At 42.0% G+C, this 25,230-nt stretch overlaps 1 protein-coding gene across 3 annotated transcripts in view; it reads left to right on the plus strand.

The window, feature by feature from the left end:
* The first annotated feature begins 550 nt into the window (after positions 1 to 550).
* The window catches only part of LOC124592928, a 33,285-nt gene continuing 8,605 nt past the window's right edge, over positions 551 to 25,230 (plus strand). Inside the window, exons 1-3 of one of the 3 annotated variants that reach the window (XM_047131883.1) lie at positions 551 to 1,177; positions 5,423 to 5,559; positions 12,328 to 12,422. In XM_047131883.1, coding sequence (XP_046987839.1) covers positions 770 to 1,177; positions 5,423 to 5,559; positions 12,328 to 12,406 — 624 coding nt within the window. In that variant the 5' untranslated portion in view covers positions 551 to 769 and the 3' untranslated portion in view covers positions 12,407 to 12,422. The remainder of the gene's footprint in view (positions 1,178 to 5,422; positions 5,560 to 12,327; positions 12,423 to 25,230) is intronic. The other 2 variants (XM_047131881.1, XM_047131882.1) reach the window with 2 other exon arrangements.

A 25,230-nucleotide genomic window follows, 5' to 3' on the forward strand; every position in this document is an offset into this window, starting at 1 on the left:
AAAAACCCCAGTTATCGTTGACAAATAACAAGCAGCAAAAATGTGGTCTCTTGCTGCGAGATTTTTTATCTTATTGCCACGTGTACTTCGCTTTTGTAACAATACGGCCACCATTTTATTCATATACGCACTTAAAACCAAGCAATTAGAGTTACTGTTGAGTGGGCTTTTACACAGTATGACCCAAAGATGTCATTTATGCCATAAAGTGAAGCAATTTCATTTTGTGGGAAAAATATTGCTCAGCTGGTATAATTTTTATCAGCATCAGCTTCTTCGAACAATTCAGAAAACGCTAAACACGTAAACAATTTGGTGTCCACCTGTCATTGCTGTCAAAAAAGGCTGTACTGTCGTTATGAAAATATATGCCATAAAATGTATAATTGTAACTTCTAGACTTACAAAAAATGAAAATAATTTACTTTATTTATTTTGCATCATATCTACTTATTCTTAGTGTGTTTTCTCTTTGAAATTCGAGGGATAATCGTCAACTTGACTACCAAGTCGTTTGCCCCCACCACGTGACTCATGTGGACATGGCCTTGAAAGCAACACGGAAGCTATAATGGTGTCCTGGCAGTAGTGTTTGCGTTCGTGGTGAGAACAGAAGACCGTTGTGTAGTTCTGTTACATACCGTGTTTCATTAAATGGAACTAGAGTTTTAATGTGTTTTCTGGAATCTGAATTCTGCCCTCTCGTACCGTATTAGTTTCTTAACCGTTTTTCGTAGTTTGTAAACAAGTGCGACTGCAAATTTTCACCATGCCTGCCAGCGGGCCCGTCTACCAGCCTACTACTGAAACATACGAGCAACAGAGGGACTGGACGCGCGTCAGTTACTTGTCTCAGACTGTTAGTAATGGCATTAACAGAACGAAATGCCTGCAGTGGGTAACCCTTGTCCTCGGATTGTTTGCTTTAGCAGCAGGGCTTATTATGCTCATTGAAGGAGCTGTCGATTATTCAGACACCCGCCAACACGAAGCGGATGAAAGTGGTTCTACAAGTGATTTAGTGATTGCAGTTGCTGGTGCAATTCTCATTGTTATTGGTTTTGTACTTATAGCCTTTTACGTACGCACAATCAGGAGGAGGAAGAGTTGCTTCTGCTTCGACTCGAAGGAACAGAGACTGGCCAGACAGCTGGACAACCAGGCAAGCAACGGCCAGGTGAGGACACGTACTTCTTGGAAAAATATTGACTACCACATTGTTCTGTGCTGAGTATTCAATACTAATTTGAAACACTCTCTAGTGTAAAATTTTACTGTTAGGAATACTGCATCGAGAGATGGCTTCACAGCCAAACTAAAGTTGTTGTTAAATAGTAAAACTGTTTGATAGTATGCTGTGGGTCGCTACCAACATATTCACATAGGCCTACATGTAATTTATTTGCTGTACATTATCCCAGCAATTGCTGCTGTGTCACCTCTGTTGGCTCTTGTGTGGGAATTACATTCCCGTTACTAATTGTATTTTAAAACCTACATTATTCAAACTCAGATGTTATCTAGCCCACAGAGAAATATAAAATCATATTTTAAGTTACATTTTGTTCTTGGCTAGCCTCTAAGTGAAGCCATGTCTTAAATGTTAAGACTATTAAGTTTATGAAGTTAATACAGTGTTTTGGTTTAAGTCCATATTAGTTACAGCTGTAATAGCTAACGGAATGGTTCTGTGCGATTTTCTTGAACCCATTTGTAGGTACTTATCTTAAGACAGGCTAAGAAGGTTTGTTTCTTGTTGTAATGTAAAGATTTCCTCTGTTTCGTTTGTAAGAGAACACATTTACACTTCTGTTGAATGGAAATTTTGTACCTTAATCTTTTATGTTTTCCAAATCGGAAATTGAGAGTATACTGTATATTATAAGCTGTGTTTGTGCATTTTATGCTAACTCGTGGAGTATTTTATGGTAGGTACCGGTTTTTGATAAATTACAGACTTCTCTTTTTACTATAGCTAGGTCTCTCTAGGCTTTTTCTGCGTAGGCTTGCCATATTAGAAATGTAAATTTTGCCCTTAAGCAAACTATTGCATGGACTGCGAAAGTTACGTAGGAGTGAAATGGCATCATTGCTAATAGTGTAGCCATTACTCTTTGATACATGAACAGTACTAGTTAATTTTATGATTTAAGTAGCATGTAGTCGTGAGATTTTCAAATCTTTGTGATAACTGCAGTGGTATAGGCCTAACCCTGAAAATTTCTATGCTAGTGCATTTCTATAATAGTGCTCTTATATTTTTGTAGATCTCAAGGAATTTATAATACAAACTATGTGATAGGCTGTGGGGAATTTTATAAAAAGAAAGTTTCAACCTTGGTAATTACTGCAACAAAAACAATTTGCAAACTATCACAATAAATTGTGGTAATTTAAAAATGTGAAACTGATACTGCTATATGGTATGGTGTCTTGGTAACTAGATTGTGGGAATTCGAGACAGAAGTTAAGTATAGAATAAATTATTTTGTTAGCAGTTGCAAAATACCTAGCCCCTCCACTCTCATGTTACAAATCCCATTGATGCATGAAAGAGTGAGCATATAAGCAGTGTACATTTTCCTTCTGGAAGTATCATTCATTTAGTATATATTTTGAAGGGTTTGGAAGTTTGTTGTCAAGATAAGACATACCCTTTAAGTAAATTCCATGAAACTGAAATTTGAGATAAACTAACTGTGGCAGCAGGTTAATTTAGATAAAACAAACTAGGTGACTTACTACGTGTTAAAACTGCAACCTTGATAAAACTGATGGAATGACAGTTCCTGCACTCAAAATAATGTAAAAAGCAGAGGGGAGTGTTATCGCAGAGACAGCCAGTGTTAAAAAGTAGTGCAACTATTTTTTGCTTCTATAATCAGTACTACTTTTCATGGTACTTGCCTAGAAAGAGCCCACATGCTGAATTCACTGAACTGTTATATTTGAATGTTGAAATGTTGCTGTTCTTAGATGTGCTGTTCATCCAGGTTTTACATTGATAAAAATAGTAAAGATAATACAGACATTTAAAATGAGTTAGACTGAAAGTGCAAAACAGTTACTGTGCAAATGTATGGATTTAAAAGAACTAGGAGAAAGATACATACCATCTACAAAAAAGAGGCATTTGGAGAAAAGAGAAGCAGCTGTATGAATATCAAGAGCTCAGATGGAAAACCAATCCTAAGGAAAAGGTGAAAAGAGTATATAGAGGTCTATACAAGGGAGATGAACTTGAATGTATTATTATAGACATAGAAGAGGATATATATGATTAAGAGATGAGAGATATGATACTGTGCATGAAGAAATTGATAAAGCACTGAAATACCTGAGCTGAAAAAAGGTCCCGAGGGTAGGTGACATTCTCTCAGAAATACTAATAGCCTTGGCAAACCCAGCCATGACAAAGAATAGAATGTTTTGGAATGCTACAAATATTTGCGAGGAGATCTGGTAATTAATGATGCCCATTTTTTTCTCATTTTGATACATAATGTTCACTTATTTGGTAATATGAACGTGAGAATCAACAGAAATAAGTTGCGTTGAAATATTATGTCTGTTGACTATCAGAAAGTGTAATTAAGGATCTACAGGATGTAATTTGGTGCTAATGGTTGGCTGTAGATGTAGTTCCTGTGCTTCTGAGCAGTTATTAGGGTGGGACATTAACAGATCTGGTAGGTTATCGTAGCTTGTGAATTCCTGAAAATGAGGTACGCTCATCTCCCTAGTCCAAATGATCATCTATTCAGTTTCTCAAAGTTATCATTTAGGGCCCATTATAAATGAGAGAAAATGTAGACATTCTTCAATTTTGTAATTATTTTAAAAAATACATTATCTGCATGTTTGGTTTTTAAATATCATTAGAATGATTGACCGAAATAGAATAGCATGAAATCTGATTTTGAAACAGATTTTGATTAAATTTCTTTGCTTTATTTGTACGGAAATGTACTGTGTGCCCATATTGTTCCTGCTGTACAGACTTGTGAAATATTTTGCTGTTTGTGGAGTATTACACACATTAAGATGCCAAATGTACTTTGTATGTAAACAATTTTTTTTGAAAGAATTTTTTAAAATGAAATCACTTTTGCAAGCCAGAGTTTTCATAACAACATATAGTATAGTAATGAAGACTTTGCTTGAAAAGAAAAATTCATTTCATAAAACTTACTCACTGAGATAAAAGTTGGCTAGTGCTTAACAACAGGAGAAGCAATTCCCATTACTGCTAAAAGAAATTCACAAAAATGGGAGACAGCACTCAGCTTTTGGAACCTATTTGCTGCTTAGGAACTGAGTGGCTTTGCCTCCCATGTCCAACCAGTTCCCTCTTCCCTCATTGGAAAAATGGGTCCATTGATCTGAAAGCTAGCCAACCTGTCCATCTCTTTGTGACTTTTAAGTAATATTTTTTCTCTTTATCAGATTTTTTACAGTGTGTCAGCATATCACTTTTCTTAACGAGACATCAATTAGCAATTCATTCTTAATATATTTTGGAACATAAATTAAAAATAGTGGCAAAAACTATTTCTTGTTGAGATACGCTGTTACTGTATACTTAAGTTACTCCTAGGTGCGAATGTAAGAAGTTGCTTCTTGCTTGTAGGCACCCATTCTGTTAACAACTTTCCACAGATGATATCTCCTTTCTTGCCCAAACAGTAGCACAACTCTGACAAAACAGTAAAGATGTAAGCTCCATTTACCTTAAGGTTGGGTTATCGGATGTTCTACTGCCCGCTTACCAAATAATGCAATATGGATGTTGATTGAACATAATAGTTAGTTTATAAGTGAAAGTGATGTTTCTAAAATGTGGCATAGTAAATTATTATTTAAGACTATCCCCAAAATAAAGATTAGTTTTTAGGGATTTACCTTCTACAAAACAAAATTGTTTTTTCCCTGCCACCAAGCCATGTTTCGGCACATGCTGCCTACTCTCTTAGTTAAGTATTTCTAAAACATAATATCTAGTTCGAAATGGTATTTTATATTACTTTTTCGATGAAGTGCGTGCGTGTGCTAGCACGTTTTTCTACCTTTCTTAGATCTAACCATGTGGTAAGACCAATGCTCTGCACAAAGTGAACATAATACCAAAAGAAATCAGATGTTTCACATTATTTGTAATATATATTAGCTGTCACTGTGTCATGTCAGTTGTTTCTTTGCTTCATGATTTCAGTGTAATAGAAATGAAAACTTAAAGTGCCTCCTTTTTCTCAATTACCCACTGAGCACTGCAAGAAACAGAAATGACAGTGTATTACCTAATTCTCACACAGTGTTTATCCCAATTGGTGTGTCTTGCATTTTTTACATTTTGCATTGCATGCCTTCCTATTAATTCCTGTGCAATCGACAATTCCACGTACTAACTTTGTGACTACTGTAGGTGCTGACATTGAATCCATCAACTGATCTTCTTGTGACTGCACAGTATGCTCCTGTGTCAGAGATTTCGTATCAGCCACCAGCAGTGTCTGAGGAGGAGGAGACACGCAAACTCATGGGTAGTGACAACAAGGAGTGGTAAGTAGAAGTATGATATTTCATGTTATTTTCTTCTACGTTTTGTGGCTATATTGTACAATACAGGTCCAAGTTTTCATTTGCATGAGCTAGAGCACATTCAAATGAGCTACCGTGAGAAAATAATGCATGGTCAACATCTAAAAAATGTAGAAAAGTAGAAGTAATGTTACTGCACAATTTTTGCCAATGTACCAGAAATTTCATCAGTACCACAAATTGCTGCAACATTCACACACAGCCCTTTCGAAAATATTGAAATATAGGAAAATGTTAGGTTGTGTCTTTCCAGTCCAAATTCGTGGCTCAAAATTGCAGTAGAAAGACTTACGCATACAGGTGACTTAATTGTATTGATTATTTGGGTTTTAAAATCAAATACAGCATTATGATTCTATTGAAATATACGGCCCGAAACTACTAAGTAGGCGTGGACTTTTCTCAAGATTTCAGAGTAGTATTGTACCTTGATGCCCACCTATAGTTTCTTGTCACTTTCATTAGGGCAGTTCTGGTGTAAAGCAGATGCCAGACTGAGATTCGTTGGAAGAATCCTAAGGAAATGCAGTCCGAAAACAAAGGAAGTAGGTTACAGTACACTTTGTTCGCACACTGCTTGAATATTGCTCACCAGTCTGGGATTCGTACCAGATAGGGTTGATAGAAAAAATAGAGAAGATCCAACGGAGAGCAGCACACTTCATTACATGATTATTTAGTAATCGCGAAAGTGTTACGGAGATGATAGATAAACTCTAGTGGAAGACTCTGCAGGAGAGACGCTCAGTAGCTCGGTATGGGCTTTTGTTGAAGTTTCAAGAACGTACCTTCATCAAGGAGTCAAGCAGTATATTGCTCCCTCCTACGTATATCTCTCTTAGAGACCATGAGGATAAAATCGGAGAGATTAGAGCCCACACAGAGGCATATCGACACTCTTTCTTTCCACAAACAATAGGAGACTGGAATAGAAGGGAGAACCAATAGAGGTACTGAAAGTACTCTCCACCACACACCGTCAGGTGGCTTGCGAAGTATGGATGTAGATATGATATAGAAAGACCTGATTAACTAGTTGCAGTTAGTTAACATACTGCATCAATGATGTCTGTAATGATGCAAATGGTACTACCAGCATACTGCCCCACAGAAGGTTCTATATACATTAGGAATTATTACATTGAATGAAAAGTGACACATCTCACAAAAACTAAATAAATAAAAAAATTTATAAGAAATGTTTCCATTTGCATTTATTGACGAGGTCCAGGACTGTCATGCATTACACATACGTTAATTGCACGTGATGTGAAGTAAGTAATTCATGTTCTGAACACAAAACAATCTTTCTACTACAGGCAAAAAGTTATTAAAGTATACTATGGAAGCCTTTGTACATTACGTGGTTCAGGATATTGTTGGTGCAAAGAACGTTGACACTCGGCACTGTGGATGGTGGGAGCGGCTGTAAATGGGAAATGCCTTTACGGTCGCTCCCATCAGCCATCGCGCCTAGTGTCAACTTTTTTGCATGTATAGTACTAGTATCAGTGATTTTGTGACTACATTGGCATGTTGAGTGAGGAGTTACTGTGTGTGGGCTCGGAAACATTTCATGTCGGTCTTCCCTCCACCCCCTTCCTACTGTTACTATCCCTGTCCATGATATTTATTATAGGTTGCAGAGTGTTGCCTGATCTTCTCTAAATTTACACAAAAGAGTTTCCCTAGAATGCTGCGTAACTTCTAGAGTTCACGTTTTAAGTTCTAACCATCTCTACAAAGCATCAGTATTGGTTATACTAACCTGTAATGGTCCTTACAGTATGTCACTGAATTCATTCAATTTTTGCTGTCGACACTACTGTTGAGTACTCCATTAGTCTTGGGTTCCTTCATGGATGAGACATTTAATTAGAACTCCTCCAATAAAAGTCTTCTTCTGGATTCCCACAGTTGCCTTATGTGTTAGTCCCATTAACTATCATTTTGAGTAATAAATTTAAGATTCCATTCTGTACCACTCGTGCATTGCTGATTTTATCAAGTCAAGCAAAGATGATTCCTGCACCACCTTCATTTTTTTTATTCTGTCCATCCTTGTTGCTCAGACTGTTTCTGTGTAATTTTGTGTTACATCCATGTATTCATTGTCCAGTTTTCAGCAGAATAGGTCAGGAGAAGCACATAGAGGAATTCATAAATTCCTTGGTCTTCAGTGGGACATCCGTATTCCATTCCGTACACTTCTTGGAAATGATACGGCTTACTGCACTCCCTGACTTCTTAATTTCTTTTATTTTTTTTCCTGTTACTCTTAAAATATATTTAAAGCTGTCAGCATTTTTTTAGCTGTTACAATCCTGACAGCACAAGTCCAAGGATATTTCTCTCCCTTTTCCAGGTCACAGATAAGAATTAATTCGTCACAAGTTTCGTATAGTCCAACTGCCACTGCCCATGCATCTGATTGCTGCTGAATGCCATCTTCCTTATTCCGCGAGATCATTTAGTTAACTATTACTGTTTTACTCAATGACTTTCCATCAATTACTACAACATGTGATCTTTCTGACGGGATATCACGCATACAGTTGCACAACCAAGACTATACTCAGTTACACAATTGGATTAGGAGTTGCTTGTGAGGAATGGTGTCAAAAGCCTTCTTGATATCTAACATTATGGAATCAGTTTGTCATCTGTAGATAGCACTCATTACTTCATGAGAAGGAAGAGCTGGTTGTTTTTTACAAAAACATTTTCTGAATCCTGGTAGCTGTTTGTCAGTAAATAGCTTTCTTTGAGGTAATTCTTAGTGTTTGAGTACACTATATGTTCAAGACTTCCAATGCAAATACCAATCATCAATATTGGTCTGTAATTTAGTGGATTAATCCTATTTCCTTTCTTGGTTGTTGGTGTGACCAGTGCAACTTTCCAGTCTTCAGGTGTGGCTCTTTCAGCAAGTTATCGGTTGTATGAGACAGTACATACTGAAAGGAGCCTGACTGGTACAAAATCTGGACCAGGGTCCTTGCCATTAAGTGATGTAAACTGTTTCACTAATTGATATCTACTTCCCAGTTGTTCTTGATGTGAATTAGTCTTTTTTGCTGAAGGAATTTTGGAAAACTGAGTAGAAATTCTGCCGAAGTGGTATTGTTATCGGTCACATCACCATTATGAGGTCATGATTGCGTCTTGCTGCTTGTATACTTTACATGTGACCAGAATCTCTTTTGGTTTTCCGGCAGATTTTGTGATGAGATTAGTTGTGGTAACTATTAAAAGCGTCTCATATTGAATTTTGCACTAAATTCCAAGCTTTTGTAAACTTTGCCCATCTTCGGGGAGTTTTGCATTCTTTTAAATACGGCCTGCATTTTTCATTGCTTCTGCAACAGTGCCCTGGCCTGTTTTGTATGCCAGAGGGATCAGTAACATCTGTTAATTTATTTGGTATGTATCTCTCAATTTCTTTCATAGTATTTCTCTGAATTTAAACGACATCTTACCTACACTTATAGTCAGACTGGAAGGAGTCATACCATAGTACATTCCATCCACTACTGAGCAACTGAATGTCATGCACAGCATTAAAGTTGACTCCTCTATGTATTTATTACAGTCGGTTCTAGCCAGACCTGAATCCTTTGGTCAGGTCAACACAGATGAATCCAAAGATGAGGAAAAAATTGGATTTGCGTATGTATGTAATAATTATTTTGAACTCCCAATCTGTACTGTGCAAAAGTTGCATTTATGCCGTAGAATAAATAACTCTACTTACAGCTTACCTATATCAAAAACCTGCTCTATCCAAGAAGCCTTTGGTTGCATTTACTCATTCAGCAGTCTCCAGGCAATAAGTTTTCCGGAACATTACCTAGTAAGATATCAAAGTTCCTCTACAACCTTCACAGAACTGGACCCACAATTGTCTTCCTCTGTGTACAGAGTCGTGTCTCCATTCTAGGAAATAACATGAATGAGAAAGGCCCTCAGAAGGAAGTATCTAAGACACCACGTTTTTTGTAAATTGGAGGAGGAGTGATGCACTGATGCTAACAAACTCAGAAAAATAAAAAATGCCAGTAAATATAGGAAATCATACTGTAATTTTCCTGGAGAGTCATTTGTTCCATGTCACATTCTTATGTATTGCACATTCAAAGCTCGTACACGAAGACCAGCACAGGCGTCAGTGTGGAGCACTTACAATGGTTAATAACCTTGTTGAACAGACTTTTTAGACTATATCATATTAGGAATATGTGGTTCAATCCCTGCCACATATCCCTAACAGGTGACACGAGTATTGCAATTAAAGTGTAAGAAAACAGTAACTACGAGAAGGTTTCAGTCTCGTGTACAAAAATTGCATGTAGTGATTGATACAATTGGGGAAACCTATTTGTTTGAGATGTCCACCCTATTACATTTTGTGTGATCATTAATAAATCCTTGGGCGTTGTTTTATATTTATTGTTCATTTTATATCTTCATTATAATTTTCTGTTGGTTATTCAGTGTGTAGAAAGAGGACCAAGGCTTAATGTTCGCAGAAGTCCTTCTCAAAAAGACCCGTTTTATCTTTGAACTAGTTTTCTGCCTCCCCCACACTAGTTTTACCCTTAAGATGTTTCACATCTTTCCTGTCAATGTGGAAAGGGTGTGGAGGATGTCTTTTCAACTAGTTGATCTGGAGTGGGGAGGGGAGAATGGTTGGGCTACTGGTGCACTCTTCTCCCTCTGACATGACAGCCCTTACATAATTCTGCAAATTGAGGGACTGACAAATGTATTGTTGACTCCCATTAACCCTTATTTATTTATTTATTCATTCATTGATAACAGGAGCAGAACTGTCCCATTATTTATTAACTGAGAATGCTATGGTTTTTTACTGGTCGCTAAAATTTCTGCATTTCAATACCATGGAACCAATGTGGTCTCTAATAACAAAAAATGTGGTTCATTGTGTCTCAGGTTTCTGGGTGTGATTGATTAATGAGGTGCTTTTGGGTTTCCAGCTGAGTTTATTCAGTTTTATGAGTACAATGGAATCAGCTTAGCTGATGACCTGGAAGTCGCAATTACATGTCTGAATTAATTGGAACTGTTTGTGAGGAATAATGTAACAACCTATTGAAACAATTAAGGATTATATGCGCCCATGTCCAAGGTGCAGAGTGATGCAGTTGGCAACTAGTTGTTTGAGGGAGGGGTTCATGACTCCTAGGCAGATTTCTCCGTCACTTCCTAATCCTTAGACAAGTTCTGGGATGGTTTCTTTCAAATGGTCATTACTGATTGTAGCTTGTTCTTAGTTTTTTTTTAAAGGGTTGAGAATGGATTTACCTTTCTTTGTCTTAAATGCAAAAGGTGATAAAGCCGATTTAGGTTGGTATCTAATAATACCAGAGAAGGTATCTAATAATACCAGAGAAGGAAATTTGCTACTCCCATATAGCGGAGGTGCTGAGTCACGATAGGCACAACAAAAATATTCACACAATTAAAGCTTTTGGCCATTAAGGCCTTTGTCAGCAGTGTGCGCGCTCACACACACACACACACACACACACACACACACACACAGTTTGCAGTCTCAAGAGAGCTGAAACTACACAGTGTAGTTTCAGCTTTCTCAGACTGCAGACACGTACGGTACGTGATTTGTGTGCGTGTGCGTGCGCAACAGGCCTTAAGATTATCAACACTGGGGGGCTTATAAAACATAACTCCAGTAGGATCAGAGATTTTTTTTTTTTTTTTTTTTAGCCTCTGGCCTGTAGGCTGCCCTTCATCACAGGTGTGTTGTGTGATAACATTACTGGCCTACCTACCAAATCGACCTACCTTGCGGAGAAGCCTAGATGCCAGGACCATAAAACAGCTTTCATGGCCCCGACATGTAGGCTACCCTGTATGAGGGGCAATATTGCCTTAGAGTATTATTGGCCTGCTTTATTGCCCTTTACTGTAAGGGCTACACATGCCGATTAGCATGGCTGGGGACAGGTTAAGATGGATAGGAGGAGGACAAAGTGAGGGAGAGAAGGAAGTGGACAGAGGGAGGGATGTGGAGGAAATGCATGGGGGGGGGGGGGGGGGGGGCATGGGAGGAATTGTGACAGCTATGTGGGCAGTGTCTCACTTATCAAAAACATGCCTCTGCAAATCCTTAATAAAACCCCTCATTTATCTGAATAACAGTGCAAGAACTTTTTGTCCATTTGTTACATTTTGTGGTCTACGTTGTTTCTACTTCTGTAGGGCATGCGTATTAAGACACTTTAGTAACTTTTTGTATTGATATATTCTAATACTTTGGTTTCCAAAGATAAATTGCTTTATTTCTTACGCACAAGCGTTATATAGCTTAGGTATTACCTCCTGTGTTGCGAGAGTGAAATATTTGCATTTTGGAATGGAATGATTAGTACTAAAGTCTGTAACTGGAGAATTTTATACTTGCTGAATTTTTAATTAGAATCCACCACGAAATACCTGCCCTTTCTTTTCTTTTGTAAGCATGGTATGTATAACAAATAATATTTTTCTCTGCAAGTAGTTTGCTGTACTATTTTCATTAACTACGAGTTTGACACTTCCAGGATGAGCTTAGACATTAAATGATACATATTATAGCATTTGTTGATCATCACTGATATATTTAACAGAGCTGTGCTAACAGTTTTTTAATGTGTGTGCTATTAACAATGCTGCTAACAAGCTTGCTGCACGCTTCATTTGTTTCAGCGTTGAGGAAAGTGAACGTATGCTGGAACCTGATCCACGAATTGTGCTGAGGCCACGTAGTCATGTTGAAGAAGCCTAATGTATTAAAATGAGAGGTATGTTCTAGAATGTATATGGATATTTTGTTATGTATAAGATCAGTATGTTAAAATTCGTGTCTCAGAACAATATATCACTTCTAAGTCAATAAACAAATGAAACAAAGAAGGTATTAAGACACCAGTAAGTTTATTGCCACTAGGGCATAAAACGTTAAACATGCATGTAAAGAAAGAGGATTGTCCTAATTTCTAACAAGGGAACCTCCCCATCACACCCCCTCAGATTTAGTTGTAAGTTGGCACAGTGGATAAGCCTTGAAAATCTGAACACAGATCAATCGAGAATACAGGAAGAAGTTGTGTGGAACTATGAAAAAAAAATAAGCAACATATACAAACTGAGTAGTCTATGCGCAACATAGGCAACATCACAGCAAACTATGAGCTCAGAAGTGCCATGGTCCCATGGATAGCGTGAGCAACTGCAGTGCGAGAGGTCCTCGATTTAAGTCTTCCCTCGAGTGAAAAATTTTTCTTTCTTTATTTTCGCAAAGTTATGATTTGTCCGTTCGTTCATTGACGTCTCTGTTCACTGTAGTAAGTTTAGTGCCTGCGTTTTGCGACCGCACCGCAAAACCGTGCGATTAGTAGACGAAAGAACGTGCCTCTGCAATGGGAAGTGAAAACATTTGATCGAAAGGTCATAGGTCAACGGATTCCTCCACAGGAAAACATGTCTGATATATTCTATAGGACACTGGTGACAGCTTGTGCGTCACATGACAGGAATATGTTGTCGACCTACCTAACTTGTACACTTGGCGAATGGGTAAAAAGATTCTTCTACCCTGCCCTATTTAGGTTTTCTTGTGGATGTGATAATCACTCCCAAAAAAGTGATGAAAACATAAGTTTGTCACATAAACTGCAACAAATGAATGCAACAGTTTCACAGTCGCACAGTTTTCCCTGTGTTCTGTCAAAACATATGTTTTTAACGTTTCCAAATTTTTCCGTGCGTAGACTGTCAAATCCTGCATATGTTCAAGCAAATCTAAACATGTCCTGGAATTTTGGAGAGCGAAATTATGTGTGAGTGCCTGAACTTTGATAATTGTCTGAAATTAAAAAATTAAACTTTTCACTCGAGGGAAGACAAACCATGGACGTTTCGTACCACACTTGCTCACGCTAACCACGGGACCACGGCGCTCCTGAAATCACAATCTCCTGTTAGGTTGCGTATCTTGCGCATAAACTACTCAGTTTGTATGTTTTGCTTATTTTTTTCATAGTTCCACACAACTTCTTCCTGCTTTCTCGATGGATGTGTGTTCAGTTTTTCAAGGCCTATCCACTGTGCCAACTTATAACTAAATCTGAGGGGGGTGCGATGGGGAGGTTCCTTTGTAAGAGTCAGAGGACATGTAAGTCTCTAATGGGTGCCAGGAGAAGTAAATATTGAGCAGATAGGCTAAATCGCACAACACACTTAAAATCTGGTTGAAATAAATAACTCGTCACCGAAATTGTATTAAAACACTGTTCATTACACTGCAACTTGCTCTTTTTTCACAATTTAATTGCATACGCTACAGCACTCCAGCTGTTAACAAATGTCAAAACTGTTTGACACATTAGTGCTACTTGACTTGACTGCTTGAAGAGTCCACGAGAATAAAGATACCATACTAAGGCTACAACTTTTTTATGTTCATACAGCCTTCCTGACTTGAAATCTGTATTCACGAAGATTTCTCGACTTCTACCTGAAAGTGCTTCAGTTCTGTCTTATTCTTTAAGTCTCCTCCAGTTGGAAGGAGTAAACCATCAGAGACACTGGCAGTCATGGGTAATTTACTCGCAATGAGTCAAACATCATATCTTCTCAGTCGGTATGTACTAAATGTAAACGGATGAGGCTAATGATTCAAAGGCACTCCCAGCTGCATATCATGTCCTCATGGTTTTGCATATTGAAAGAGGCCAGTCCTTTGCTACAGTTAATCCAATTATTATTCAGAAACGTGCTGATGCAGTTGCCAGCCCGGTGAAGTCGTGTTCTCGTCCACGCAATGGCTCTTCTCTTTTGGAGACTACTTACACTGAAGTGCCAAAGAAACTGGTACACCTGCCTAGTATTGTGTAGGTTCACCATGAGCATGCAAAAATGCCACAACACGATGTGGCATGTCGTCTGAAGTAGTGCTGGAGGGAATTCACAGCATGCGATCGGCAGGACTATCCGTAAATTCATAAGAGTATGAGGGGGAGGAGACCTCTTCGAAATGGCACATTGCAAGGCATCCTAGGTATGCTCACTAATGTTCCTGTGTGGGGAGTTCGGTGGCAAGCGAAAGTGTTTAAACTGAGAAGAGTGTTCCTGGAACCACTCGGTAGCAATACTGGGTTTGTGGGTTGTCGCATTGTCCTGCTGGAATTGCCAAAGTCCATTGGAATGCACAATGGTCATGAATGTGGATGCAGGTAATCAGACAGGATGCTTAAGTACTTGTCACCTGTCAGTTGTATCTACATGTATCAGGGTCACTTGTCGCTCCAACTGCACATGCTCCACACCATTAAAGTCTCCACCAGCTTGAACAGTCTCCTCACATGTGGGGACCCTGGATTCATGAGGTGGCTTCTTGATAAAATTTGAAACGACTCGTCAGACAAGGCATCATGTTTCCAGTCATAAACAGTCCAATGTCAATGTTGACAGGCCCAGATGAGGTGTAAAGCTTTGTCATGCAATTATCAAGGATACATGAGTGGACCTTCGGCTCCAAAAGCCCATATTAATGTTTCGTCGAATGGTTCGCAAACTGACACTTGTCGATAGCCCAGCATTGAAATCTGCAGCAATTTGTAGAAGGATTGCACTTATGTCATATTGAAAGATTATTTACAGTTGTTGTTGGTCTCGCCATGCAGGATCTTTTTTCGGCCACAGTGCTGTTGGAGATTTGATGTTTTACCGGATTCCTGAAATTTTAAGTACATTTGTTGAATGGTCGTACAGGAAAATCCCCACTTCATCGCTGCCTTGGATATGCTGTGTCCCATAGCTTGTGTGCAGACTAAACCACCACATTCAAACTCGGTTAAATTTTGATAATCCACCATTGTAGCAGCAGTAACTGATCTAACAACTGTGCCAGCTTCAGTGTACGATTCTCAAGCACAACAACTGCTTGTAGCTTCAGTCCTCCATGGCTATCCTGTTTGTGACGAGGACCATCAGATGAAAATGCTTTGTGTGGTGTTATTTATACTAGGCTGCTCAATGGTCTGACCAAGGCAGAAATCCAAACTTACCTCTCTGATAAGGGCATCATTGCAGTCTATTGGAATGCATCCTTAGTGCCTACATGCACTCTTCTTCTCTCGTTCAAGAGAGTAGTACTTCCTTCAAAGATGAGAGCAGGCTGTGAAAGTTCAGTCCAATCGCACATTACGAACACAATGCGCTGCTACCAGTATCATCGTTACAACCGCAGTCAGATAGCCATTTGACATACAGCCAAATGTGTAACCTGTGGTAGGGATTCTCACAAGGGCAATTGTGCTCGTCCCCCCAAAATGCCAGGGACATTGCTCCCCTCCCCCCAGCCAGAGGAGCAATGGCCTTCTCTGGATACTCTCAAGCGGAAGGGGTCCCTTGGGACTCCACCTTCCATAGTTGTCCCCCACCCCCCTAGTAGTCCAGCGGACACCCGCCAGTGGCTGAAAGAGCCGCTGGTTGCTGGTTGATGGACTTCAAGGTCTTCTTCTGTCCCTGAGGCTACTTCTGAGAAGCCCTCCCAGCAAGCCTCTAAGAAGCAGCTAGAGGGCAAAACTTCAAAATAGTAGTCTGCTAAGAAACAAGAGCCTCCAGTGCCATCCGTACCAGCACTCCCCCATGGCCCTATGTCCAAGGATGAGGTGGAGATTCTGGCGTCCCCTGAGGACCTAGATCTCATCAACGCCGTGGATGCAATGGTACTGGATGCCAACACTCAACCAGTGGCGACAGGGGGTGATGAGGCCCAATTTGCCTTCTTGCTCTCTCCATGCCAACCGAGACGACAGAAAGCATCATCCTCCTGTGGAACCATGGCATCTTCATCCTTACCTCTGTCTGTAGTGAACTTGTGTCCTTCAAACACCTTTAGAAGCTGTGGCTGTCACGGTGAGGGACAACACAGGAAATCACCATCTGTAACATTTACCTCCCTTCAGATGGTGAAGCACTACCCCTGTTTTGGCTGCACGCATTTCGCAACTTCCCCCACCTTTTCTCCTTAATGCCCATAACCTTTTGAGGGATGGAGCCAAGGTTACTGGCCATGGCAAAGATGTTAAGGACCTACTAACACAACTCGACATTTGCCTCCTAAATACAGGTGCCCCCACACATTTCAGTGTGGCACATGGCACATTTTCAGCCATTGATCTCTCGGTTTGCAGCCCTGGTCTTCTCCCAACTGTCCACTGGAGAGAACGTGATGACTTTTGTGGTCCTGCCCCCCTACCCCAGTGTCCCTCCTCTCGACACTTGCCCAGGTGGGTTCTTCCCAAGGCTGACTGGGATGCCTTCACATCTGCCACCAACATTAAGTATCCGTTGCATGCCACCATCAATAAAGTGATCCATGTCTTCACTAATACTATTGTTGCCACAACTGAATGGGCAATCCCTTGTTCCTCTGGTTGCCCCCGGTGGAAGTCGGTGCCTTGGGGGTCGCCAGAAATCGCTGCGGCCATTAGAGACCGTAGGTGGGCCGTCCAACATCATACGCACCACCTCTCCCTGGAGAACCTTATTGCCTTCAAACGGCTCCACATCCAGGTTCGTCGCCTCATCAAACGAAGGAAGCAGGAGTGTTGGGAACACTGTCACCACCGTTGGAAGATGAACCTCTCCCTCACAAGTTTGGACCAAGCTCCACAACTTGACAACTATCAGAACCCTGCAGGTGTACTTGGAATTTCCACAAATGGAGCTGTATCGGCCGATCAAGACATAATTGCAGAGCCTGTAACTGAGCAATATGCTTGCAACTCTTAGGTCTCAGAATTACCACCCCACCTTTCTTCTCCTCAGAGGGTGGAATGACAACACTTATCTTTCGCTCCATGCCAACCCGAGCCTTATAATGCTCCCTTCAGTCAGTGAGAATTTCTTAGTGCCCTGGCCCAGACCGCATACATTGCAAATGCTAAAACATCTGTCAGCAGATTCCCACTGCCACCTCCTTACCATCTTCACCCGCATCTGGACCGCTGGCGAATTACCATCACAATGGCAGCAAAGTACCATCATTCCAGTGCTAAAGCCCGGGAAGTACCCGCTAGATGTTGATAGCTATCATCCCTCAGCCTCACAAACGTTCTGTGCAAGCTGCTGGAACGTATGGTGAGCCGACGGTTGTGTTGGCTCCTTGAGTCTCGGGGCCTTCTGGCTCTGTCCCAGGGTGGTTTTCGCCAAGGATGCTCCACCATCGACAACTTAGTGTACCTGGAGTCTGCCACTCAGTTGACCTTTCCCCGGCGACAACACCTTATTGCCATCTTTTTCAACCTCACAAATGCCTATGATACCACTTGGCGACACCACATCCTCTGCGTGAGTGGGGTCTCCAGGGCCTGCTCCCAATTTTATACAGAACTTTTTGTTGCACCGTACTTTCAGAGTTCGCATCGGTGCTTCCCACAGTGCATCCCATATACAAGAGAATGGGTCCTGCAGGGCTCTGTCGTGTCACACTCTTCTTAATTGCCGTCAGTAGTCTTATGTCAGCAGTAGGATCGTCAAAATCTCCCCTCCTACAGGCTGACTATTTTTGTATTTCCTTCTGCTCCTCTTGTACTGTTGCAGCTGAACGCCGACTGCAGGGGGCTATATGGAAGGTGTAGTCATGGGCCCTTGGTCATGGCTTTCAGTTTTCGGCTGTCAATACTTGTCATGCACTTCTGTCATCATCGTACCGTCCATCCCCATCCAGAACTTCACCTAGATGACCAACTACTAGATGTAGTGAAGACGCCCCTCTTTCTGGGACTGGTCTTCAACACCCGATTAAGTTGGCTTCCCCATCTTTGTCAGCTTAAGGACAAGTGTTGGTGGCCCCTTAATCTTATTCAATGCCTGAGCCACATCAACTGGGGTGCTGATTGTCTTACACTTCTGCAGTCGTACCAAGCCCTCGTACATTCCCATGTTGATTATGGGAGCATGGTATATGGTTCAGCAGCACTCTCTGAACTGAGTCTACTAGACCCTATCCACCATTGTGTTCACCTTGCAACAGGAGCCTTCCGATCGAGCCTCGTAAACAGCCTCCTTGTGGAAGCTGGTGTTCTTCCATTGCGGCTCCGGCGGCAACTATTGCTCGCAAATTATACTGCCCACATACATAGTTCACCTTGCCCTCCAAATTATCTCCTTTTCCCCAACACTGCAATCCATCTCCCACAAAGGTGGCCCAGAACTGGGAATCCCTTTCCCATCCTTGACCGGTTACTTCTTCATGAACTCGACGCTTTCCCCTTACCACTTATCATGCAGGCCCACTTCCATACACCCCCATGGTCCATACCTTGGCCACTGCTTCGGCTAGACCTATTGCAAGACCTCAAAGGCTCAGTCCCACCTGAGGCTCTCCACCAGCATTTTCTCTCGCTCCTCGGCAAGTTTCAGGGCTTAGAAATAATCTACACAGATGGATCACTGGTCGACGGTCTTCTTGACTTCACTTAAAAACTCATGTTGGCCATACTGAACAATGCTCCTTGCTCGACGGATGCAGCAGTTTTCACTGCAGAGTTGGTTGCCATCTATTACACTCTTGATCATATCCGCTCCTGCTCTGGTGAGTCCTTCATCATTTGTAGTGACCCCTTAAGCAACCTACAAGCTCTCAATCAGTGCTTCCCTAGAGACATCCTTTGGTACTGTTAATCTAGGATTCTATTTATGCCCTCTGCAACTGTGGATGCTCAGTGACCTTCATTTGGACCCCAGAACATGTCAGGATACCGGGTTCTTTAACTTACTTACCGCCTGGCCAAACTGGCCAGCAGTAAGCCATCTCTGGAGATTGGCCTGCCAGAAGACCGATTTGCGAACTGGAGAATGGCGCACCCTGAGTACACCAAATAAACTTTGTGCTATCAAGGAGATGACGAATGTGTGCTGTCATCCATGCAAGCCAGTCGCAGGAAATCTGTTGTCCTTTGCTGGCTCCGCATTGGCTATATGTAGCTAACACATGGTTACCTCATCCATTGTGAGGACCCACCTCGGTGTTGCTGTGGCTCCCTTATGACTGTCGTCCACATCTTGCTGGACTGCTCAATTTTAGCCACTCTGCGGTGGGCTTTTAACCTTCCCAGCACCCTACTTTCGGTGTCGGGTGACTATGCTTCAACAGCAGATTTAGTTTTGTTTTATTCGGGGGGGGGGGGGGGGGGGGGGTGTATTGTACCATCTAAGGGTGGGCATTTGGCCTTCTGTCTGAGGCCTCCACCCCCCATTTTAACTCTGTCACTCTTTCTTTCCATTTGTTTGTCTTTCTCCTATGTGTGTTCATCTTCCCTTGCCGTTTTGGGGTGGTCATTTTAGTGTGTTGCACAGTGGCTGGCTCATCCTCTTTTTATTCTTTTGATCAGCCAGACCAGACCATCTGCTCTACGTGTTTAATACCTCCTCCTACTTTTCCTTGTGGTGTATGTTTCCCGAGGTCTCCCCCCCCCCCCCCCCCCCCTCCCCCCACCCAGTCCGCTTTCTTTTTAGGTGTGGTTCCCCATTCATTTTCCTGTTTTACTTTCCCAGACATACTTAGGGTGTTGTTTTACCTTGAGCTTTGTTTGCTTCAGGAAAAAGGGACTGATTACCTTGTAGTTTAGTCTCTTTATACCCCAAACAAACAAACCAACCAACCAAACATCCTCCCAACTGTATCAATTGCAATGGCGACCATGCAGCCTCCTTCAGAGATTGTCTTGTATATCTTAATAAGCTGGCCATTCAGGAGATCTGGGTGAAGGAAAAAGTGTCATACCTGTCACTCACAAGTTGTTGGCTAGTTGGAAGCCCTGCGTTTTACCACCGGCACTTACAGTACAGTTCTTGCTACATCTCACTCCACAATGGACATGGCCAAGCAGACATGAGACCTCAAATTCAGCACTGCAGTTGTAAAATATTCCGCAGTGAAATCACCTGCTACACAGCTGAGAAGCTGAAAAGGACCAAAAGAACATTCCTGCAAAGACTTTTTATGCCCCTCCAGCCAATAGACATCTGAATTGTCTTTGCCAACTGCAGAGGCTCCAAGAAATCAAACAAGGGCAGACGGTCTTCTCCTTAACTGACTCTGAGATCCTCTGTAAAGTTGTTGCTGCAAGATACCCTCACCTGGCTGATCTCAATGTGACTGGTGCTCACCACCAACCATTTTTCTGCCATGGGCTCTGCTGATGGAACAAGGGAGAATGCCACTGCCTTTGTAGATCACATGGACCAGGATCCTCCAACCTCTGTGCCCTGTAGCAGTGTGTCTTCGGAGGGTGGCGCTTGGCAGCAGCCAAGATGACACCGCTTCACTTTTTCCCTCCTCTCCCTTCTCCATCATGACTTTACTCCAATGGAATGTTTGCAACCTTAGATCCAACAAGGAGGAATTACAGCTGCTCTTGGAATTGCAGCATCCACTTATCCCCTGCCTCCAGAAAACAAAATTGCATCCTCATGATCGCTTCAACCACTCGCATTTCTTCCTGGTCCACTTTGACCTACCCCCTGAGGACGGCATTCCATCTCATGGGGGAGTCGTGCTGCTCATCTGTTCTCTTTTGCTGCTTTGTGACTTAAATGCACACCGTCCTCTTTGAGGCTCACACAGAACTTGTCAAAGGTGTGCCCTCTTGACTTATTTTCCCAATCAACTCCACCTCGTCTGCCTTAACACTAGTATATCCATATTCCATTCAGACTCCACGCACAACTATTCCCATTTGGACCTCTCATTCTGCATTGTCCAACTTGCTCGGTGTCTCGAATGATCCTTTCTGACATTCAAGTAACCATTTCCCGTGTGCTATCTGTTTGCTGTCTCCTACCCCACCTACGTGCAAATCCAAGTAGCAGCTTTCTGAGGTTCGACTGGAGCTTTACTTCTACCTGGTGACATTTGATGAATAATTTTTCCCCTGTTGTGATGACCAGGTCGATATTTTACCAATGTTATCCTTACTGCTGCATAATGTTCTATTTCTTGCACTTCATATTTACCTCAGTGTCTCAGTCTCTTGATGGACTGAGGGATGCCACAACACAATTCGCACGCTGTGACATGCTCTCCATGATTTTAAGTCTTCCTGTGATGGCAAACTGTATTAGATATAAACAGTTGTGTCCACAATGTTAGTTCTCTTAACAGTTCCACTCACTCTACCATCAGACATGGACTAATCTCAGACAGCTCCAGCTCTCTGGGACCGAGGTCCATTCCCTAATTTCGGCCCGTTGGTAGCAGATGAAGTCATCATGGACCCTATTGCTACCTCCAACACTTGGGCCGTTATTTTGTGGAGATTTCGAGCTGCACCCACTATCCCCCTACCTTCTTCCATTGGAAATGAGTGCAGGAAGCCCAGGCGATACTCTTCTCTTCTCAGTCATGAGTGCTAAAATGCCTCTTCTACTATGAGGGAGCTAGATCACGCTCTCACTTCATCCTGATCCTCCATCCCAGAGCCGGACGTTGTTCCCATTCAGATGTTGCAGCCCTTTTTTCTTGCGGGCAAACACTTTCTCCTTCATTCGTGCAATTACATCTGGGCAGAGGGCATGTTTCCTCAAAGTTGACGTCAAGCCACAGTCATACCCATACCTAAGCCTGGTAAGGACTAACGCCCTTTTTCTAGCTACTGTCCCATTTCTCTCACCAGCTGTGTTTGCAAAGTGATGGAATGTGCAATTCATGCCCAGCTGGTATGGTGGCTAGCTAGAGTCTCACAATTTACTAACCACTGCACAATGTGGATTTCAGGTACGCCATGCTGCAGTTGAGTCTTGTCACTTTGCAACCCATGTCATGAATGTTCCATTAAGTTTCGGGTGTGCAGATGCAAGAATTCTCCTTCTTCTAATATTTTGGCTGTTAAAGTTCAGCCATCTTCATCTGAGTGAGCCGCAAGACTGCCACTCCAGTGCTCGCTTCGTCCCTTTATACTCGTGTACTGTGCATCTGCGCATGCACCCACAGATGCAAATGCGCAAGAGACGTTGTTTGGCCGCAGATACGTGCACAATGCGCGAGTTACATCTGATTCCACAGTTGATCTGTGTTGGCATGTCGATATATCATTGTGAGTTGCACTGTGATGATGTCTTTGTGAGTTTATTACAGCAAGTCCTGAATTCCATGATTTGTCAAGGTTGAAACCACTCTATTAATTAAATTTGATGTCAAGCGAATCTCAACTGCCTCCTTCACTATCGAGCCACCATATCTGCCCAGATGATGAGTGTTCTCTGAACTTTGACCCATAGAGCGCATATTATTTCTGACGAAAGCAGTCTGCAAGATGAACTTTCCCACTTACAAAGAGTGTTTGAAGACAATGGGTACTCTCCACAGCAAATACAGAAGGCACAGAAAATGAAACCGAAAGAGGCCACAGAGAAAGCAGAAGACGAAGAAACCTTTAAATCGATAGCCTTCCTGCCGTATGTAGGTAACCTCTCATCAAAAATAGGACAGATTCTCAGCAGACACAAAGTAAAAGTGATTTTTCATCCTTCACCCAAGACTGCTGCACTTGTGGGCTCTGTCAAATATGATTTGCTGCTCCGAAAATCTGGAGTTTACGAAATTCCATGTGAATGTGGCCTTTCTTACATTGGACAAACAACTCGTACTGTCCAAGAAAAATGTATAGAACACCGGAGGTATACACGACTTTTACAACCTAACAAGTTGGCAGAGGCAGAGCATTGTATTGGCACTGGTCACAGTATGTTGTATGACAACATCGAAATTCTGGCAACTACATAATCTTTTTGGGACTCAACAGTGAAGGAGGCAATTGAGATTCGCTTGATGTTGAATTTAATTAATAGAGATAGTGGTTTCAACCTTGATAAATCATGGAATGTGGCACTTGATGTAATAAACTCGCAAAGATGTCGTCACTGTGCAGCTCACAATGATATATCGACATGCCAACACCGATCGACTGTGGAGTCATAGATGTAACTCGCGCATTGTGCACGTCTCTGGCGCATTTGCATCTGTGGCCGCATGCGAAGTTGCACAGTACACGAGTATAAAGGGACGAAGCGAGCACTGGAGCGGCAGTCTTGCGGCTCACTCAGATGAAGATGGCTGAACTTTAACAGCCAAAATATTAGAAGAAGGAGAATTCTTGCATCTGCACATCCGAAACTTAATGGAACAGTCTTTGCGCCGCCAAAACATGAAGATTCGCATCATGTCATGAATGGTTTTGTGTGTAAATGCCAGACTTTGGCTGTGTTTTTTGATTTGAAGAAACCATAAGACACCTGCTGGAGGACTGGTATCCTCCATACATTCTACACCTGGGGTCTTCAGAGGCCACCTGTCCTGTTTCTTAAGGAATTTTTAAGACAAGAGTTTTCAAGTTGTGTGGGTTCTGAGTTGTTGGACACCTTTATCCAGGAAAAAGGTGTACCTCAGTGTAACATCCTGAGTGTCGTCCTCTTCGAAATCACCATTAACCCTATTATAGTCTGTCTCCCACCAGTCATCTCTGGCTCCCATTTCCACAGACTTCTCTACTTGAGGGGCATCTTCAGCATGGTCTCAATTATCTCTACTCATGAAGAATCACAATGGCTTTCACATTTACTTTGACAAAACCATTTGTGTGAATTTCTGTTACCACAATGGGTTGCTTCCACCATACTCAAATCTTGGGCCCATTGCTCTTCCATTTGGTGAAACTGTGAAATTCCTAGGGCTCATTCTTGATAGCAAACTTTGTCTTCCCATTTGTCTTACCTGTCCATCTACTATACCTGGTCCCTCAATGCCCTATGTGTCCTCAGTGGTACTTCCTGTGGAGCGATCGGACCACCCTTCTCCTTTTGTATCAATCCCTTGTCCTTTTGAAACTACACTGTGTGTGTTTCGTTTATGCATCTGCACGTCCATCCATCATACGCCGTCTCAATATAATCCACCATCATGGCATCAGTTTGGTCACTGGCACCTTTTACACTAGCCTGGTTAAGAGTCCATTTGCAGAAGCTGCTGAAATCCCACTGCCATACTGATGCGACTTTCTCCTCAGCAGATAGGCATGCCATTTGACTGCTGTGCCTGGCCACCCATTCTGTGTGTCCTCCTTTGCCAGTATGGGGTGTGTCCCTCTTCTGTTACCTCCTGGAGTTTCCTCTCAGTTCTTGCTCCAGCAGCTTCCCAACTTCACACTATCTGCCACTTTACCAATGGGTGTAAACCATCTTGGCTTCATGCAGCGGCCTATGTTCACCTTGGCCTTCATTCACTTTCTCGAAGGGTGTTAACCACCTTGGCTTTGTGTGGTGGCCTGTGTTCACCTTGGCTTGTTTCTAAGGACACTACTCCAGCCTCGCTCTATCACTGTACACTGTAAGTTTCATGACCTTCGCAGTAGTACCTTTGTGTACAATGATGACTCTTAAGACTGATTGTGGTGTTGGGTGTGCTTTTGTCATTGACACCTACAATTTTTGGTATAGCTTCTGGAACACTGCTCAGTATTTACAGAAGATCTCTTTCCCCTGTATCAAGCCATGCAGTACATCTGAAGACGCGGGCTTTTCAATTTTTATCTGCTCACCCTC

The sequence above is a fragment of the Schistocerca americana genome, chromosome 2 (genome assembly GCF_021461395.2).
Source record: "Schistocerca americana isolate TAMUIC-IGC-003095 chromosome 2, iqSchAmer2.1, whole genome shotgun sequence".
In the NCBI taxonomy this organism is placed as follows: Eukaryota; Metazoa; Arthropoda; class Insecta; order Orthoptera; family Acrididae; genus Schistocerca; species Schistocerca americana.